At 45.7% G+C, this 20,335-nt stretch overlaps 1 protein-coding gene across 1 annotated transcript in view; it reads left to right on the forward strand.

Moving 5' to 3' along the window:
* The first annotated feature begins 859 nt into the window (after window positions 1–859).
* The window catches only part of CASQ2 (calsequestrin 2), a 61,858-nt gene continuing 42,382 nt past the window's right edge, over window positions 860–20,335 (forward strand). Inside the window, exon 1 of the mRNA XM_019919223.3 lies at window positions 860–1,108. Within this exon, the coding sequence (XP_019774782.1) occupies window positions 875–1,108 (234 nt within the window). The 5' untranslated portion in view covers window positions 860–874. The remainder of the gene's footprint in view (window positions 1,109–20,335) is intronic.

Genomic DNA, 20,335 nt, shown 5'->3' on the forward strand with positions numbered 1-20,335 from the left:
GGTGTCAGCAGCATTCAGCGGTGAGCCGGGGCAGAAGGAGAGGAACTGTGACCCCGGGTGGGCTGGACTCCTGGAAAACTCCACGCTTTCCGTGGAGAAAGGGTGACCCTACATTCCTCTCCCAGTGACCGGCAGAGCCACGGGGACACGGCGCAATGGCCAGCCAGGGAAAACGCAGGTGCAGAACGTCAAGTCCACCTGGGGGTCCGGCTGGTCCCCAGGTCAGCAGTGAGTAGATAGGGGATGAGCAGCCTGCCAGGAAGGAACAGACTGAAATAGTTCCCTGGGGTAATAGACCGATTCAACAGCGTCTGAGTGGCCCTGTGCACATCCAAGTGCCACGTCTCTCTCCTCTCCTTTTCTCCTCCTCCCTCTTGAGTGAACTTCTCTCCTCTGACCTTCCCGCCCTCCCTATTTCATGTGCACACGTTCCCCCCCCCCACCCCGTCTCCCTCCCACCTCCTCCTCCACCGGCCTGACAAACTGTATCAGCGAATCCCTCAACAGTGCCATATCTAACTTTTTAATTCATTGCATGATTTATTTTTAGCCTGAAACAACTGCATCCTAAAAATGGAGTTCCTGATGAGACAGGGGCTGGGCAGAGCTATGCGAGGTATCTGGGGCTGGGCCGCCTAGCCTGGCTCTGGTTCTACACATGCATGGGTGTGAGTCTCTGCACGCTTCGTCCCAAGCCCATGATTACAGTCAGCAGCCGGAGAAGGTGAAGAGGGGGTTGTCGGGCCCAGTAAGGGCCAAGGAGAGAGACGAGATCGGCCTCTCTGCTCCTCACTGCTGCCAGCAAGTCCTCTAAGGCACCAGCCTCTTTCCTACACACCGTGTCTCTGGGAAAGAAAAACAGAACTTCGCCCAGATGAAGAGAACCCACCTGTTTGTGGTGGCGGTCTACCTGCTGTCCTCCTGCAGGGCAGAGGAGGGGCTGAACTTCCCCACCTATGACGGCAAGGACCGCGTGGTCAGTCTAACCGAGAAGAACTTCAAGCAGGTTTTGAAGAAATACGACTTGCTCTGTCTCTACTACCATGAGCCCGTGTCTTCAGATAAAGTCGCGCAGAAACAGTTCCAACTGAAAGAAATCGTGCTGGAGGTGAGTGGGGGGCCACCAGACCACGTGGCCCAAGGGAGCGGGGAGGTGGCCAGTGGTCGGCATGGGAGGACATGAGGTCGCTGAGAGTATATCCTCAAGTCTTGCCGCATTTCAGTCTCAGGCAAATCTGAAGATATTCTTGTTGCCAAGCTGGGATGTGTGAAAAACAGGGGTGGGTCCAGACTCTTAGGACAGGACAATTGAACGTGCTGCATGGTGCATAATAGTCTGTAAAGATGTAAAGTCTGTCATCTGATGGTCCTCTTGATTTCTCAAGGGCAATAGTTCCAGCTACTCTTTTTCTCAGAGAATGTTAAAGCGATTGTTAAAAAGCCTGACTGAAATGAAATTCAGGGTTATTTGCAGGTTTCATTCGGCGTGCTAATTTCCTACTCTTTGTTCCCTTAAGTCTCCCCATGATCCTGATGAAGCAGGAGTCATTTGACCTTGCCTGTCCTCGTGGGTCAGATGGGGACTATCACTAAGCGATGAGCCTCTCCTGTGACTCGGTTTCAGTCAACATTGCACAGTGTAGATGTGGGAAGATTTAAGCTGCGCGTTCATTAATGGGAATATTTCTCTTTCTCAGAAAGTTCTTGGTGTGAGTTCAGGGAAGATGCTGAAGTCAGTTCTTATTTCATCTGCATTACATGGCCTGTCCGTAAACCTGGCGCTGGGACCCGTTCTCTAATCGTGTGTGAGTGCCCCAGGAACTCCTCCCACAGTGTCTCCTGGACAGTTTCAGATCGCTTACACTCAGGAACACCTGTGAGCGCCAAGAATTCTAATAGGCACCAAGATCCCTTATCAGTCCCCAGGTCGGGCTCAGCCCAGGCACAAATCTGAGAAAAGGACTCCTGGAGAACTACAGCAGTTTATTAACCGGCGCAGCCAGAAAGCTCAGCTCAATCAGATGCCTTTTTTTCTTTCTTGTTTTCCAGTGTTATTGAGACATAACTGACATACTTTATAATCAAAGACTCTGATGCACAGAAGTACCATGTAAAACCCACGTGGATTTTAATTCTCAAGAAAAAGTGGCTGTAATAAAAGCCAGGAAAACCACCCCAAACACATCAAAATATCTTTGATAATTAAAAAAGTATTGCAGAATCCTGTGTCTCCCGATCACCACACACATATCTATCTTCAGAGGATTTATATACGGCAGTGTGGTCATTACAGGGAGCTCTGGTGGACAAGAAACCTCTGTGGGTTACGAGTGAGGAAAAAGCAGGGACCGTTATTAGGTCTTTGTACTATATATAAGGGAAAATTACAGGCTGGAGAAAACCAGGACATACAGCACAGCTGCTGCTCAGCCCATGAAATCCTCACTCACATGATTGTCTCCATCTCAAACTGCCCTACTCAATTATAGAGACGTACTTATGAAAAGTTAATTGAAGGTATAAGGATTCTACCATATCTGCTTGTATCTATCCACTTAGCCTAGAACTCAAAAAGAATGCCAGTGCAAGCAGTGACCCCATTTCTGATTCCCTGTTATATTAACACACATGCACACACACACACACACACTCACACACAAACTCCCCCAAGAATCTGTCTCTCCCAAAGATGAATTCTGTACTCCCAAGGAAAATCCTGAGAAGGAGCTTTGCCCTGGACTTACCATCCTTCCAGCCACCTTTGATCCCAGAGTGCCCGGCAGAGACTGACAAGGAGGAAGTTGAGCACAGGAGGTAGTCTGATGCCCCACGGACTCCTAAATCACTAAGGGAAAGAGACCACAGAACCTGGAGTCAGGAGTTCCTGATTTATATTCTGACTTTGCCTCTACTGGACGCATGACATAGGGCAGGTTACTTAATTTCTCTGAGCCTCATTTTCTTATCTATAAATGAAAAAAATAACTATCATACAGGCTTATGAGATGATTAAATAATAATAATCAACATTTATTGAATGCTTCCTGCGTGCAGGGATTGTGTGTGGTAGCTGGTTTGATCTTTACAGTACTTCTCTGATGTAGATACAGTTACTATCCCCCTTCTACAGATGGGGAAACTGAGGCACAGAGAGGCTAAGTTGCCCAAGATCACTCTACTCGTGCGGGTGAAGGCAGCTTTAGCCCCTGTACTGCGTTACTGCTGGAATCAGATGAGACGATGTACAAGGAGTTGGTGGATACCCTGTTCAGTATTATTTCAAGAGTCTTCCTTAAATAGAGTACTCAGCCTGTGAGCCCGGGCCTGGTGATGCCAGCTGTATCATCTGTATCAGCTGAGAGGCACGGAGCCCCAGAGGCGCTGCTCATGCAAATGTCCAAACCCTGGGGGAGGTAGGGCTCCCTCCGCGCGGGTCGGGGAGGGGAGGGGTGGGCCTTTGTTGAGATACCTGTCAGGTGCCCGCTGTTCCTCAGAATCCAGGACAAGACTGGTTCCAGGAATCCCATGACTGATACGAGAGGGTAGATGTGAGCCTCTAAATTTTTTTTGTGGTCAGAAAATCCTATTTTGTCCTCTTAATTCCCTGGACTCCAAACCTACACTAAGGAAAATATCCTGCCCATCCCAGAGCTGTGTCTGTTTGGGATAGAAGGAAGGGAGGAGACAGTGAAATCTCAGCCCTGGGCAGACAGCACAGGAAGGGGCGGGCTCCTTCCCTCCCAATCGTTTGGGAAGGTGGCTGTCTTTCTTCTTTTTGAATTTTATTTTATTTACTTTTTATACAGCTGGTTCTTATTAGTTATCTGTTTTATACATATTAGTGTATATATATGTCAATCCCAATCTCCCAATTCATCCCACCACCACCCCCCCGGGGAAGGTGGCTGTCCATGTTTTTTTATCATAACTCACTATGACCTAATGTGTACAGACACATACACAGGTGAAACAAAAGTTTCATAGGACAACACATTATTATTTGGGGAATACTTGGATTTAAAATACTTTTGTCTCCTATTTTATTGTTATTTTCTATTCTTCTATTGTATTTCATTAAAAAAATACTAATCCCAACCTATTAAATTGATTTCCCTCTCCGGTGATGAGTTGCCATCCTCAGGTTGAAAACCCAGGGAATTTCTAAGGGTTAGAAAGTTAGGAATTAGAAGTTCAAAACTCGTCACATAAAGGCCATCCCATTCTGATAAAAAAAATCCAAAGGTACTATGGTCAATGTTTTGTCTGCTGCTGTAAGGACTGACGTTGAAACACCCAGAAACAGTCCCATCCACAGGGTAAGGAGGCCACTGCCCGACTTGGGGCCTTGAAATGCAGATCATTTAGTCATACATCTGTCACTTACTCTAGGTTGGGCCTTGGGGTGCGCGCCGTGGATACCGGGAACGTGAGGCACTCAGGTGGCTCATAGCCTGATGTGGAAATTATAGTGCAATACAAATGAAAGGCCACAGTGCAACGGGGTCACTGTGACAGTAGGGCAACATAAGGCCCTCTGGGAGCGCAGAGGAAAGAGGGAGCACCCCGCCCTCTGGGAGAGATGTGGAAGGCATGACAAGGAAGAATTGATGTGTGAAAATGAGTAGAATTTACCAGACAAATAAGTGAGGGTCGGGGAGGGAACCGCAAGAGCTAAGGTTCTGATAGCTCCCAAATCTTTTTCCACCCCACCAGCTTTTTCCTAAAATTTGGCCACGAGGGCCTCATTCCTTTAGGTAAAATTTTTATCCCTACTTAGTCAAGCCCCTCTGGGAGAAGCCATCTTTTAAGACATTGCTATCCATTTACACTTCCATCGGATCAAGTTTGAGTTTTATGGTGAGAGCAGGGTTTGATAAGGGGAAGAGGAGAAAGGGAAGAATATGAGGCTATTAAAAGCTTAGGCAGAAAAAGGCTAAGTCAAATGGCACCGGGAGGCATCACATTCAAACTTTGCTTTGCGTTTGGTTGGGGTCTAATTCTGGGGGACCCCAGTGTTGGTGCATTGTACGTAGCTCTATACAGATGTTCTGTAAATGCTTGTTGAATGAATGAGTGAAGTGTTAGAGCTCAAAAGAACCTTGTGAACCATCTAGATTTTTCTGAACCTCTCACGTCATACATGCGGCCTTCCAGTGTTGTGACTTACACAGCTGGTAATCCTGATTCTTGGTTGGGCATTTCATCCACAAAGTAACAACACACTAGTGTAAGAATATGTTAGACTATGTGGAAAAGACAAAGCAGGCAATAAGAACTGCCACCCAGAGCTAAACATGGTTAATGTTCTGATAGAGTTCTTTCCAGTATTTTTTTCTATGCATAAAATCATGTTTTCCAATTAGGTTTATACCTTTTTTTTTTTTTTTTTGCGGTACGTGGGCCTCTCACTGTTGTGGCCTCTCCCGTTGTGGAGCACAGGCTCCGGACGCACAGGCTCAGCGGCCATGGCTCACGGGCCCAGCCGCTCCGCGGCATGTGGGGTCTTCCCGGACCAGGGCACGAACCCGTGTCTCCTGCATCGGCAGGTGGACTCTCAACCACCGCGCCACCAGGGAAGCCCATATACCATTTTTATAGTTTTGTTTCCTGCTTATTTTGTTTCAGTATATTGTGAGTGTTCCTATGTCACTAAATAGCTTTAAATTCTTGACAAACATAATGTTAATGCTGGCACAGTATTCCATTGTATGATCATACATATTTTTAAGATAATTTCTCTGTTTTTTTTTCCTTTTAATTCTTTAAAAAAATTTTATTGGAGTATAGTTGATTTACAATGTTGTGTTAGTTTCAGGTGTACAGCATAGTGAATCAGTTATACGTATACATATACTCACTCTTTTTTAGATTCTTTTCCCATATAGGCCATTACAGAATTTCTCTCTTTTTGGACACTGACACAATTTTCAGGGTTTTAAAAACCTTTGTCTATTTATATTTTTATTGTTGTTTTAATGGACATTCTTTGATTTCTAGCTAGGCTGAATTTTTCATAAAATTATTTGCCATTTACATTTTTCTTATTTTTCTATGTCTTTTCCCCATTTTTTCTATTGAGGTGTCAACTCAGTTTATAAAGGGAGTTGCAATTTTGTATACTATTTCCTTCAGCTTTGGCCAAGTCAGCAAATGTAGTCATACCACAATGGCTGAATCCTGTTAGTACCGCAAGACTCAGAGACACAAGAGGAGGATACGGGCACTGAATTTGATTCTTCCTTGCTCCCTTGTTGCCTGCTTCCACCTTCGCCTTGAAACTGCAGTGCAAGTGCTATGCCTATCATGTTCTATAAATATTGCCAGAGAAAGTCCTCCCACATTCGACATCACTGACCTCTCTCAGGTTGAAATGCTTGAGAGGTGATGTGCTCTAACGTGGGCTTCCAAATCAGACAGACCTGGGTTTAATTCCCAAGGAAGTCTGTCTGTGTTCAGGTTCCTTACTTGTGATGTGAGATGCCGGAGATGGCGTGAGGATTCAGTGAGGCAGGATGGCAAGAGCTCAGCTTCTGGCACACAGAAGGTACTGGAAAAATGCTGACTCCTTTCAGCCCTCACCCCCTTTCAGTCGGGATTTTAGATACAGCCCAGCCTAACCCGTCACTTTAGAGACTGAGGACCCCAGGCCACTTTCAGAGAGCTCAGGACTGGTGATGTGATGCCATGTTGCTTATTCACAGCCAGCCACACCCAGAAAGGTGGAGTGACTTTCCCTGATCACAGACCCTCTCCCTCTGATGGCCAAGGCTTACGGAGCCTGTGTCTGATAGATTCCACAACATCATCAGCGTCAGTTCTTAAATTAGGCCCCTTCCACATTTTCAGTCACACTGCAGCCTCCTTGCATTTAAGAAGTTCTTCCATTCCCTTCAGGCTCCTTCTAACTCACTCTTTCTCTCCTTGGAGACATATGTTGGAGTTCTCCCCTTGATTGGAAGCTTCCTGAAGGCAACTGAATTCAAAGCAAACTTGGTGAGGGGGGAAAGTTTAAAAAAAAAAAAGAGATGGAATCAAGTTCCTATGGACAAGGACAAAAAAACTGCTTGTGAACCAAAAACACAACTGAATGAATGACCTGGTCATGTGACAGAGGATGCCTTGATGTCAGAAGGAACCCCAGCAGTATGGTGTCCACGTCGTGAGTTCCTGAGCTCGCTGGAAACGGTGTCATGGTCCTGCCAAATGCCTAGGCCAGGTTTGGGGAACCATTTACTTCTTCCTCTTCCCCTCCTACCTTCACACAGATCTTATCCCCCAGTCCAAGGCCCATTTCCTTTCCTCTACACCACTCCACCTCTAGGAAACCAGCATTCCAACCTGAAAAAGAAGGAAGGAAAAGGTGAAAACTTTTCCTAGTGAGCTTCATGTGTACGGAGAAATGATTTCATGGCCACTTAAGCATCTCTAGAGGGAAAGGAGAAAGGAGCCCTCAGTGTTGGAACCGCTGGGCACTCTGATCACATTCATCTCCAGAGCTGAGGCTGTGCACTGTGTATGTATGTCCTATGGGAGCAACTAAACACACCAACCTGTAACCAATATACATTTACAGGATTAGGAAAAACTACAGGGGATTTTTCTCAGGCAAGTTGGTGAGTGTTTCAGAACATGAAAATACGTACTGTGAATCCTTGAATAGAAATATTCATTCGTCAAATATCTTTTGCTCTTAGTGGGACTCTCAGGAATCATAGCATGAATGAATGAGTCACTGAATAGGTGGTGAACAAGCAATGCTTTCCACACTGTGAACAGTAAATATCACTTCATTTGTTTAGGGTGACTGGTCCCTGGGATTGGCAGGCAACCTGGGGTCCTGGCACAGAAATAGCCACATCACTCCGGTAGTTGCCTGCCAGGTTGACCAGCTGCACCTGTTGTTTCTCGGGAGGTCCGAGGCTGCTTCCCCTCTGCATCTCCTCTGATGCTTCCCCAGAGGATCCCCTCTGCAGGGCCTTCTGCTCTTCCTGCTTAAGGAGGTCCCACTTCGCTCACCACAAAAAAGCCACTGCCATCCCCACACATGACCTGCCCAGGGGCTCTCTCCCGAGCCCTCTTGGATATCAAATGGCAAGATCACTCCCTAAAAATTATTGGAAATGGCCTGTCCACCAGCAGGGAGGGTTATTGTTATGACTGATTGTCCAGGGCTGGTAAGCAGGTTATTTCCCAATACTTTTTAGATGATGATTCCAGAACAGATCATCCATTAGGCCCTACAGGGGAGGAGGAGGCTGGTCCCATCATCTATGGCAGAACCAAGAATCTGAATCCCGTGCAATGCAGGCTTCTGGGTTCTGCTAAGTGTCCTAACGCCGCTGCTCTCAGTCTGCCAAAGCCCACAACAGACCGAGCTCCCTTCTATATTCAGGTCTCAGTTTCCTAACCAATCTATATATCAGTGAGAAATCTTTGGTGGGGTGACTGCAGCCTCTTTAGGTTCTGCCATATGCCCAGTGTCGTCGACATGACTTTTGTGCACAGCCATCCTCGTGTATCCAACTTCAGGTGAGGTCGCAGTGCTTGGGCAAAACAGACAGCTGCGGGTCAGAGTAACTGAATTTCTCTTTCATCTATTATTTGATCCTGGTCAAGTCACAAATATGCATCGCATTTTATTCATCTAAAACATCAACTGTGTGCTTTCTACCTCAGTGAATTAAGAGAATTCAGCGAACAAAATTTCTCATAAGATTATAAGAAGCTGGACAAGTGTCAGGTATCATTACTTTGTTACGTTGTTTACTACTTAGGAACTAGGTAGCCTGCTGAGTGCCTGAAATACAGCTGGTGCTTATCCAATGCTAATTCCCTTCACCTGTCACTTGAAAGGTAGCCCCTGTTCTTGGCCAGTTGCAGTAGTTCTCAACCTTGGCTGCACGTGGGACTCACCTATGGCGTTTTAAAAAACACCTATGCCTGGGTCTTTCCCACCCCCCCCGCCCCCCACCAGCACTGATTTAACTGGTCGTAGGGGAAGGGATGAGATCCAGGTGCTACAGTTTTTCAAAGCTCCCTGGGTGATTCTAACGTGCAGCCAAGTTTGGGGACCACTTGAGGCTTGATGCTCAAAATGTGGACGGCAAACCACACCAGCGGCAACGGTATAACCAGGGTGTTTGTTCCATTTAAACAGGATCCACAGGTGATTCGTAGGCATGTTAAAGTTTGCAAAGCACTATACTGGTCTGTTGGGTTGGAGAAATTTTCCAGATGACCATAATCATGTTGCACCTGCTTGACCTTTGGTCTGTTGACTCTCCTGAATGACAATGGACCTGTCAACATTCCTCTGATTTGGAAAACTGCTGAGACACGAAGTTGGTTTGGGGGCTGCAGGGATTCAGGTCTGCTCTAGGGATTCTGCCAGGTCTCCCAGTCTTCTCCCACGGTCCCCTCGCTCACACAGTCAGTGATGAATACTTTGGACCTCCTAAGAAAGGGAAGATCTGGGCCCATGGGAAGCCTCCTCCTCCTTGAGAGGTTTCCAGTGGAATTACAGGGGTTTGTAAGGCCAGATCAGAAGGTGCCTTAAAGAATCTTAGATCAGGGTCCAGGATTTACCTTCAGAAAGGGAGGAAAAGCATCTATTTGGTTGCCATGGCACACTTCCCTTTTCTCCAAAAGAGATGACAAAAATCTGAGAACCCTGGGGGTATATGAATATGGGATACTAACATGTTAGCATGTTTAACAGAAAAGTATTGGGAAGCTGCTCAGAGAAAACTGGTGAGTGTTCTATAACGTGGTACTAAGACTTGTGAACACCCAAATAGAAATATTCATTCTTTCATTTATTTGTCAAATATTCATGCACTGCTTACTTAGAAAATGCAGATGACATGGTCCCTGGTAGCTAAGGAGTTGGTCTTCTTTTGTTGATGATGAGAACTCACTTCCTTTAGGTCTATGCTGAAGTGTCATCTCATGAAAGAAGTCATCCTGACCACCTATATAAATCACACTGTCCAAGCACCCCCTTATCCCTTCAACCTTACTTTATTCTTCTCCATAGCCCTTGGCTGACGTAGTGCATATCGTGCTACACTGCTGTAGAGTGTAAAACCCACAGAGACAAGGACTTTGTTCTCTTCATTGCTGTACTCCAGCACCTAGATCAGTGTCTGATTCACAGCGGGCTCTCAACGGTGTTTGCTGAATGAATGTTAAATGAACAGATGAGGATGGAGGGGTATGGAAATGGCACTTATTATGAACTTACCATGAAACATGTCCAATATGGGTGCTTTGCATATGTCATTCTGTTGAACTCTTACAACGTAGTCTCACATTATGTACAAAGAAATGATTCCATAGAGTTGAGTAGAAATTGCCCAAAGTCACAAAGCTACAGAATGGCACAGCATGAAGCAGGATTTGAACCCACGTCTACTTGTTTCCAAACATCATGTTCCTTCCACTACACCAAGGAACTGGGACTGCTGAATTGGATCGCTTCCTGTTTGTAAACAGGGCCAACTTACAAAGGGACAAGTGTCTCTAGTTTGAATTCTGGATTTTCACCCACACTTAAGCAGTGTTTAATTTCACAACTGGACTATGTGTGGAACTGAAGTGACTGGTGTGAGTAGAGGGACTAATGCTTAGCACCACCTACTTGGTATTTAATAAATGTTGGGTGGGTGGGTAGAAGGATGGATGGAGAGAAAAGAAAAAAGAATGGAATTACAGATTCATTGCCTACATTGGAAATATATTTCTCCTTGATATCTTTAAAAAATTAAATCAGTTTTTAAAAAAGAATTGAGTGGAAATGTGAAAAATTAAACTGAATCTGTCAGATTCAGGGAACTGTTTGTCATCCCTGCTTAATCCTGCTGAAATATGGGTAAAACAGATTCTTTTTTTAACCATGGGACTCTCAGTCCAAAATACATACACAGTATGGGCAGAAACCTCTGGGTTCTCTAAGGCTGATGCTGTCTTCAAACCTATTTAGCACTGGAAAATGTCCCAGTGGTTGCATTTCCAAACCTCAAGAGAGGAAGACAAAATGAAATTTTGGGAGGCAAGTGAATCCACAGATGGGATGATGTGGGAACACTGGGCAGAGAATCACAACACACACAGGATTCAGGTATTTCTTCCAACTGCTCACTGCCCAAAGATGGGATTCTCCAAACTCGCACCTGCTGCACTCGGAATACTCAGATGAGGTCAGGCTTATTTTGTTTTGGCTTTGAGACTAAATCCTCGCGTAGAGCCAGCGCTCTCAGAAGATGAGCGCCCAGGCTCACTCTTCAGTTGCACTTCTCCTTAGAGTCCACGTGCCACTGAACTGTTGGATGCGTGTTTGCTCTGCACTTCTCAGTAATAAAACTAGAGCCTGGGGTGAGATGGTGAAAAGACAAGAAGCGCTATGGTAAGAGTGTGGATTGAGTTGATTACAGTTAAATGTTCTCTTCCATACACAGAATTAATACGGAAACAGAGATTTTACAAAATGGCAAATACAGTGTTGATCCAGAAGCTTTTAGACCATTGGAACCTTCTTTTCTCACTCCTCCCCCCCGCAAAAGCCCTCGATAATATTCAAGCCCAAATAGGATATCTAGTCATCGTATCCTTGAGGCAGACCTCCTCCCAAAGTTATACATTTCTAAATGGAGATATGAGAGACCAAAAAAGTCACTGTGATAAAAGTATTATAAGGATAATTGTAGTGTAAAGTAGCAAAATAGAAACAAACAAAATCTGTTTCAGAATCACAAGATTTTTCTTTAAAAGCAGCAGCCCTATTGCGGTTTGAGCTTCACTGGTTGGTGTGGAGTATTTTTGCATAATTATCAGCTCAGCCTTAGCATCTAAAATGACTTGTTCCAAAGAATCTGAAAAATGATATATATACATAATATATATATGTTATATATATTATATATCATATACCTGTACAACTGAATCACTTCGCTGTACACCTGAAACTAATACAACACTGTAAATCAATTCTACTTCAATTTTAAAAAATAAAAATAGGATGTATTGCAAAAAAAAAAATAATAACTTGTTCCATTAAAAAAGCCAGTCCCCACAAAGTACTGCATCTGTCCAATGGAGCCTCTGAGGTTCCCTCTTCTGTAGACTGAGTGTGGTTTGATCCAGATAAGCCCTTTCTGTTTGGAAAGACATGCAGGAACATGGCCAGAGCACCATCTTGCCGTGTGATGGGCTGGGCAGGCCGGAGCCACTTCTCAGTGCCCAGGGAGCCTGTTCCAGGAGCGCCCGCCTGCTGCCCGGTGCCCCAAGCCAGGCAGAGCTCTCCTCACCATCTGCCGTGTGCTGGGCAGGGAGACGGGCCAGCAGATACTCCTTCACACGCTCACCTGCCTCTACCTTACACTGCCCTGGCTCAGCACCCCAAGCCATTCCTCAGCCTGGCCACACACACCCAGCTTCCCTGTGAAGGAACTGAGAGCATTTCCTGAAGCCAAAGGAAGGAGTGAATACAACCCATGAACATCAGCCCCGCACCGTGGCCCAGCAATGCAAGAAGCATACACTGAGGAGGGAGACCCCGTGGGTCTGAGTCCTTACACTGTCCAGACAGTTGGCAGGTCACTGAGTTGCTCAAGGCTGAGCCCCTTCCTTTGTAAAAGACAGACCACCAACCCCTTGTCCCAGGGTTCCTCTGAAGAGAAAAGAGGGGTGTGTGTAACGTGAACGGCCCACATCTGGTGCTCAGGAAAGGACTATTCTCGAATAGTACATTGAAAACTAACTCTCAGGTTAGTTATACGTGGCGTTTTTTGTCATTAGCAGATGTTATCAAAATAAGCACTAGTCAGACATTTTTTTGAGGAAGTGCACCAACCTATGGAAAGTCTCGTTAGAAAAGGGAGAGTCTCTCTCTGGCTGCAGGAACGCGGTGGATAATGTGTGGGACTCTTCCCAGGAAGGGGGTTACCAAGGGGTGTCGGCATTTGGGCTACCAGACTGCATTTTCACAGGCTCTCGGGAACAGAACTCTGCTGAGAAAAAATTGGAAAAGGGCATGGCCTCACCCCCATGTCAGTCAAATCCATCCCCCCCCACCAAATCCCATTGCAATAATATTTTTAGTATGAAAAACAGAAAACAAAAAAAACCCCTGGACTCCAGGAACAGCCTCCCTCAGTCAGTCATTTTGGACATGACAAAATGCTACCCAGGGAGATCGTGTTTATATGTTAGAGACAGTTGTAAGGCGGTGGTTCTCAGGGTGTGGACCCAGGACCCGCAGCATGAGCGTCTCCTGAGACCTAGTCAGACATGCACACTCGTAGGTCCCATCCCAGGCCTGCCGAATTAGGAGTTCTGGGTTGGACCCAGCAAGCTGGGTTTTTACAAGGCTTCCCTCCAGGTAATGCTGACGCGGGCTCAGATTCAAGAACCACCGGCTTGGGTAATGAGGTTGCCCTATAGTGAATTTCTAGGGAACAAACATTCATAAGCACTTGCATACATGTTACTCCTGCAAGAATTAGATCTCGCATTTTCAGATTAGAAAATTGAAATCAGAAAAGTTGTGACCTGCCCAGAGTCTCATACCTGATAAGTGGCAGAGCCAGGATTCGGGCCCAGGTCCCTCTGAGGCCCAGATGAAGGGAATGTAATGTAATGGATGAAAGCTTGGGCCCTGGAGCCAGAGTGTCAGGGTTGGAATCCCAGCTGTGTCACTTAAACGCTGTGTGGCTGTGTGCCCAGGCAAGTTGGTTAACCTCTCTGTGCCTCTATTTCCTCATCTCAAACTTCTACTTCATGTGGGTTTTGTGAAGATTCGATAAGATAATTCATGTAAGGTGTTGGAGCAGTATCTGGCATATAGCAAGCACTCAATAGACGCCATTTTTATTGTTGTTGTTATACTGCTTCTCAATGTGGTGGAGTGGAAAGAACACATAGCAATGACCTCTGGGTCTTTTCCTTGGCCTTGACCAAGGTGATAGCCCCAAAGTGCTAATAAAAACAATCAACAGCCTCCCTTTCCCTCAAGGCTCTTTTAGAAGCCTCCCAGTCCAGCCCCAAGAGGCCCCCACGTTCACTTGAATCTCATAAAATAGCCGTTCCATTCCCTTGCCTGCCTCTAGCATGGACACATCATGTGCCAACCCCCCAGCTATACATAGCCCGGGCCTCATCTGAGGGCGGCGGAAAGTGACAGATTACGAGAGATGAACGTCAGCTCTCCGGTTTCAGGGGAGGACACAAACAGTAGTTGAATTGCTTGACGTGTGGCCAGATGGTATCAGGGACAGTGGGTGAAAAGAGCTGTTTGGCTCTTGGCTTACGTGGAAAGACCAGGGTTGCAGCCAGGGTATTTTTAATGACTGGCCTGAGGGACATTCACTTGGAGCAAAGATCTGTGACATTTTCCCCCAAATTTCTCAGCCCTTGATTTTTCTCAGATTCTTGACCCTGCAGAAAGTAACCCCCCCCATCAGCTCCCTTTAATAAGTAAACACTCCCTTGTCTCTGCTACCGCGTGCCTCCCTAGCTTCCTCTGACCATGAAACAAACCAGTCTTTCTCCTCCAGGAAGACCATTCTTGGGAAGTGGTACAAATGTATCTTTCTTCCTGTCCGTCCTTGGTTTAGGGCTGAGATGTCCCACAAAGGGACTGGACTTGGAGGGACACACATAGACAGAGAGGGCATCTTGCATGTCCTGTCCTCTGAGGCCAAAGGGAACGTGTCCCCTGGCGCTGCTGTGTTAGTATCCCCTTCCCTTCGTGACAAACTTTTTGACCAAGTGATCCACATCTGCTCTAATGTGTCCTTGCCACCCACTCGTCGGCCACACTCTCACTGCTTTGGCTTCTGTCCCAGCTCCTCGCTAAAGGTCACCCATGTCTTACTATCCTGAAAGGAGAGACCTCACAGTGGTCCCATCTCTGTGACTCCCTGCAACACTTGATCTGACCACCTGCTCGTTCTCAAGCTTCTCATGACTTCGGAGTCACGAGACTGTGTTCCTTGGTCTCCTACTTCTCCCACAGACCTCTCGGCCTCCACACAGCCTCCTTCTCTCACCTCCTACAAGGCGGCCAGTCCTGGACCCTGTGGTTTTCTCGTACACTCTCCTCACTCCTTCACCCCTCACTTGCACAGTGCCTTCAGGAGCTCTCCCCCAAGCTCCAGGTTGGCACCTCCAGCTCTTGGCTGGATTTCCATGCCCGTCAACTCATTGCATCTAAATCCAAGCTGAGAAGCTGGCTCGTGGTTCTGGCATGCCCTCCTGACATCTCTGTTTGCCCTTCACTCTGTTCCCTGGCTGGAGACCCTGGAATCATCTTGCCTCCTTCTCTCCTTGGTTCCCCGCAGCTTCTCCAAAGTCATGAAATAGTTACCAGGTCTGAATGATTCTCAACCTCTAACATTACCTCACAAGTTACTTCATGGGCTGCCTTAGCTGGAGACCAGTCTTCTCCCACTCAGTCTCCCAACCGGTCACCTTCGATTCTACTCTCCTTTCTATCTGTCTGGTCTACGCCCTTAGATCAACCCTCTCCGAACTCAAATTAGCCATATTGTTCTTCTACTCAAACATCTCCCAATCGGAACCGCTAGTCCTAATATTCCAAGTCCTATGTGCTCTTTTTCTAACATGCCTTAAATACACGACGCCTTTCAGCTCCCCTGAGAAGCCCTCTGCTCGAGGACAGAAGCCTCTTCTCTTACACTCACACTGTGCATCTGCCCCTCCAAACCTTCACCTATTTCTGCTGCTTTTTCTTCCTTGGATGTCTTTGCTGCTCTCCTCTGCTTATCCAGACACTCCTCCTATTTCAAGGTCTAGCTGGTCTCCCCTCTTTCTTCCATTCATTTATTTAATAAACTAATATTTTTGAGCTCTCCTCTGCTCAGGTACTGTACTGGGTGCTGGAGATAGTATATGGAGAAAAGCAGACAGGGACATGGAGCTTACAGGCTCGCACGTGGATAGTTGATAGACAAATGATCGTATAAGTGCACGTGTACTTACAAACTGAGAAAGGGCTGTGAAGGGGAAGCACAGGGCACTATGGACAAGTGTAGAAAGGGCACCCAATTCAGACTGGGAGTCAGGAAATGCCTTTTGAGCAACTGACTTTATGTGCAGACTTCAAGGAGAAATAGGAGTTGGCAAAGAGTGGAGGGAAAGATCTTTTAGGAAGAGGGAAGGGCATGCACAGAAGCAGAGCATGTTGAGTGTCTTTGTGTGAATACAACCAGGCATCCCTGTGGGCAGCTGCGGCCCATGTCTTGGTCTAGGACATAGGAGCTGAACGAGGTGATCCTGTGCAAAGACCTCCTGATTCAGGAAAGAATTTGCTGTTTTGAGCAGCCGAAGACGAGTGTGTTTAAGTAAGAGGCAGAGTGGCCCCAAATGAGGCTGGAGAGGCAGGCAGGCCAAACCGTGCAGGGCATTGCTGGCTATGTTAGGGATTTTGGATTTCATCTTGAGTGCATAGAAATTAAATCTATACTCCTTATCATAGCTTATGAAGCTCTGTAGGATTTGACCTCCCTGCCCACGAGCTCTCTTGCTCTGTCTCCATAGCCCTTATTTTCTGTCCTAGTCCTTTAACACTTACCAGCTAATTTTTCATTAGCTTCCTCCCTAATGAAATCACAAGGTCCTTGACTCTGGAATGTGTCTTACACTTTTGTTTAGCAAGGAACCTTGATCACGGTAGGTCCTCAATTAATAATTATTGTTCTTTTTCCATCCCAATATGTTAGGCTTTGGTATTTCTGAATTAGTACAAGGTTCAGAACCCTATCCAGCTGTCAGAATAGTAAGAAGAAAATATAACACTTATTAAGCACTTACTGCATGCCAAAAACTGTGTCAAGTTTACACATTATCACATTAATATAATTAGATATATTACACATTAATAAGATAATTACACATTATCTCATTTAATCTTCTTCAAAACAGCCTTATGAAATAGATATTGGTATTGCCCATATTTTACAGAAGAGTGAGTACTTATGACCAAGTCAGGAATCCAGGTCTCTGATGCCAAGCTGTGTACTCTTAACCACTAGGATTCCTGGGTCATTTATTCATTTAAAGCTGAGATCTATTTCTACCACATCATTACAGAGGTAACAATGGTACAATAAATACCTATACAATGCAAAATTTAAAAAGAGAAAGGACAGGGGGCTTCCCTGGTGGCACAGTGGTTGAGAATCCACCTGCCAATGCAGGGGACACGGGTTCGAGCCCTGGTCCCGGAAGATCCTACATGCCGTGGAGCAGCTAAGCCCGGGTGCCACAACTACTGAGCCTGCACTCTACAGCCCGCGAGCCACAACTACTGAAGCCCATGTGCCTAGAGCCCGTGCTCCACAACAAGAGAAGCCACCACAATGAGAAGCCTGTGAGCCGCAGCAAAGAGTAGTCCCTGCTCGCTGCAACTAGAGAAAGCCCATGCACAACAAAGAAGACCCAACACAGCCAAAAAATAATCAATAAATTTATTAAAAAAAAGAGAAAGGACATACTATGAATATCCACATTTTTACTACTGAGTTATGCATATTATTTAATATAACTTTTTTATATAAAGTTATTTTTGTACTCAAAAGAATCAGCAATGGTCAAAGCAAATCCTAATGTTCTTGGAAAGAATGAGCACTGCACCAATGCCCAGCGGCTGCATGTACCGACTGATGAGACAACCCCATTCTCTAGGATGGACAAGAGGCAAGACCATCCGAGAAGTAACCAACCAACCAACCAACCAACCAAACAGACAAAACCAGCAGGGGAAAGATTATAAGTCAACAGGAGAAAACTGGAGTCCGATCTGAAAAGAGTATTCCAGTTTTCTGGGAATTTAGGAAACATATTGACTCTATCTTTTCTCCTCCTCATGGTTGTAAATTTTAATCACGGTAATTGGTAACAATTTCCTCTTCGCCCTTTGGCTCAAAAGCCTCTTAAACTTTTGAAGTACTTGGGCCAGTCCATTCATTCATCCAAAGTATGCTGAGTGTCTCTAAGGAACTATATGAGATACAGAAGAAGCACAAAATGGGCTTTTTCTCCTTAGGGAGGAAAGATGCACAATACAGAACCCTAGTGATTGCAGAATAAGAGCCAGAGTGCTGTGTCCCTGTAATGGGCTATTGGAATTCACAAAAACGAGGCTGGACTCAAAGATGAGTCTGGAGCTGGGCTTTGCAGTCAAGGCCAGGCTGGCAGCAACTGGAGTGAGCCCGGTGGAATTGTGGTGCAAGAGAATGGAAACTAGGAGCTGGAAATCTAGGACCAGAGCAAAGGTGGAGATGAAGCCAAGTGGGAGAGGCAGACAGTGTCTGGCCAGCCCCATCAGCCCAGCAGGGGTTCTTGGTCCTGGAGAGAATGGTCATGTTAGGAGTCAGCCCAGAAGTTCCCAGTCTTTCGCCACAGCCCTTCTCCCCCATCCATCTCACTGCTCTCTCTTGGGTGGCTGCCAGCCCTGGCCACCCTTGACCTAGGCCCAAGAAGGGTGCTTGCTAGGGCTGATGGAAGTGATGACAGAGCTCAAGTGGGCAGGCTTTGGGCCTAATCGCCGTGGGAGGCGAGAGTGACAGGACGCCGCAGGGATTGTGTGTAAGGGTACCAAGGAGAAGGTGGGCAGGTGTCAGCTAGCACAGGTTCCTGGGCCATCCGCGACTGCCAGCTCTGTCTATCCATCCGTGCCTAGGACGATAATTGGCTGTGCTTAAACAGAAAAGCAGAAAAACAGAACTGAGTTTCCCTGAGCTAGCACCTTCCACTCATATATCTTCAAATGTCACATATAAATACCAATAAGGTAAGAGAAGGGCACGCTTTACAAGCCTAGGAAAGGCACACATTGGCATCTACCTAAGAAACCAATAAAATGTGGTGACGTATGTCTAGGAGAGGTCAGAGTTAAATTCTCTGTTTAATTCTCAGTTAATCTCTAATATTCTTACTATTATTAATATTTCTCTCCTACACTTAAGGTGAAGTGGCCAACAGGGCTAAGCATGGCCCGTGGGTCACAGCTGGAAAATATTATGCCAAGCACTTTTGGATGAACTGACAAGCATTTATAGCAGTTTTCCAGAGGGTGGTACGGGATCTGCTGCGTCAGAATCATGGGGCTTGGTAGCGTGGTTTGTGAAAATGTAGACACTTGAGCTCCACCCCAGCTCTATTCTCTACTTTCCGGTGCTGAAGCCCAGGAAGCCCCATTTTAACCAGTGCTCCAGGTGATTCTTATGCACACAGACGTTTAAGAACCACCGTTAGAGGCTCATGCTTTAGGAGTTGGGAAACTTACTAATATCACAAAGCCATCAGGTCTCATCATCATTAATTTTTAATGATAGAGAGGGAGCATTTAAGTTAAGGTTTTGACAGCACTAAATAGGACAGAGTGGCTTACACTGAAAACCAGAAAACTCATTCAAAAATAACCTTGTCTAATAAATTGAATGCAATAGACTAAAGCCAAGCGACTTCGCAGAAAGACCTGTTTAGGCATTACAGGGATGCTCAAGATGAGTCATAATCTAAACACTGATGATGTCTTTCATCCTGAGCCTTTCCTAGTCTCAGTCAAAATCTAAGAAAGAAGAGAAAACCGCCTGAGGGGTGCGGGTGTCATTTGTTATCTGTGTCGTGTCCACCGCCCACCCCCCATCACCAGAGGCACTCCACAGAGCAGCTGTCTGCGCTTCCGCCCAATATCCTTAGCCTTAGAGGAACTTAAAACTCTAAAACTTTTAAGGAGTTCCCTGGAAGGCTAGTGGTTAGGACTCAGCACTTTCACTGTCATGGCCCAGGTTCAATCCCTGGTCAGGGAACTAAGATCCTGAAAGCCATGGGAAACAAAACAAAACAAACAAACAAACAAACAAAAAACTCTAAAACTTTTAGGAAAAAATTAGAAAAAAATTTCAGGATACGGGATTAGGCAAAGAGTTCTTAGACTTAACACCAAAAGCACAATCCGTAAATGGAAAAACTGATAAATATGACTTCATCAAAATTAAAAACTTTAGTTCTGTGAAAGACCCTATTAGGAGGATGGAAAGATAAGCTACAGAGTCGGAGAAAATATTTGTAAACCACATATCCAACAAAGGACTAATATTTAAAGAGCTCTCAAAACTCAACTACCAAAAGTAATCTATTTGGAAAATAGACGAGATGTGAACAGGTATTTCATGGAAGACAGTTTACTGATGGCAAATAAGTTCATCATCATTAGCCATTAGCGAAATGCATTAAAACTGTAACGAGATATCACCACACATCTATTAGAACAGCTAAAATGAAAATTAGTGACAATACCAAATGTTGGTAA

This window comes from Tursiops truncatus, chromosome 1 (genome assembly GCF_011762595.2).
Source record: "Tursiops truncatus isolate mTurTru1 chromosome 1, mTurTru1.mat.Y, whole genome shotgun sequence".
NCBI lineage: Eukaryota > Metazoa > Chordata > Mammalia > Artiodactyla > Delphinidae > Tursiops > Tursiops truncatus.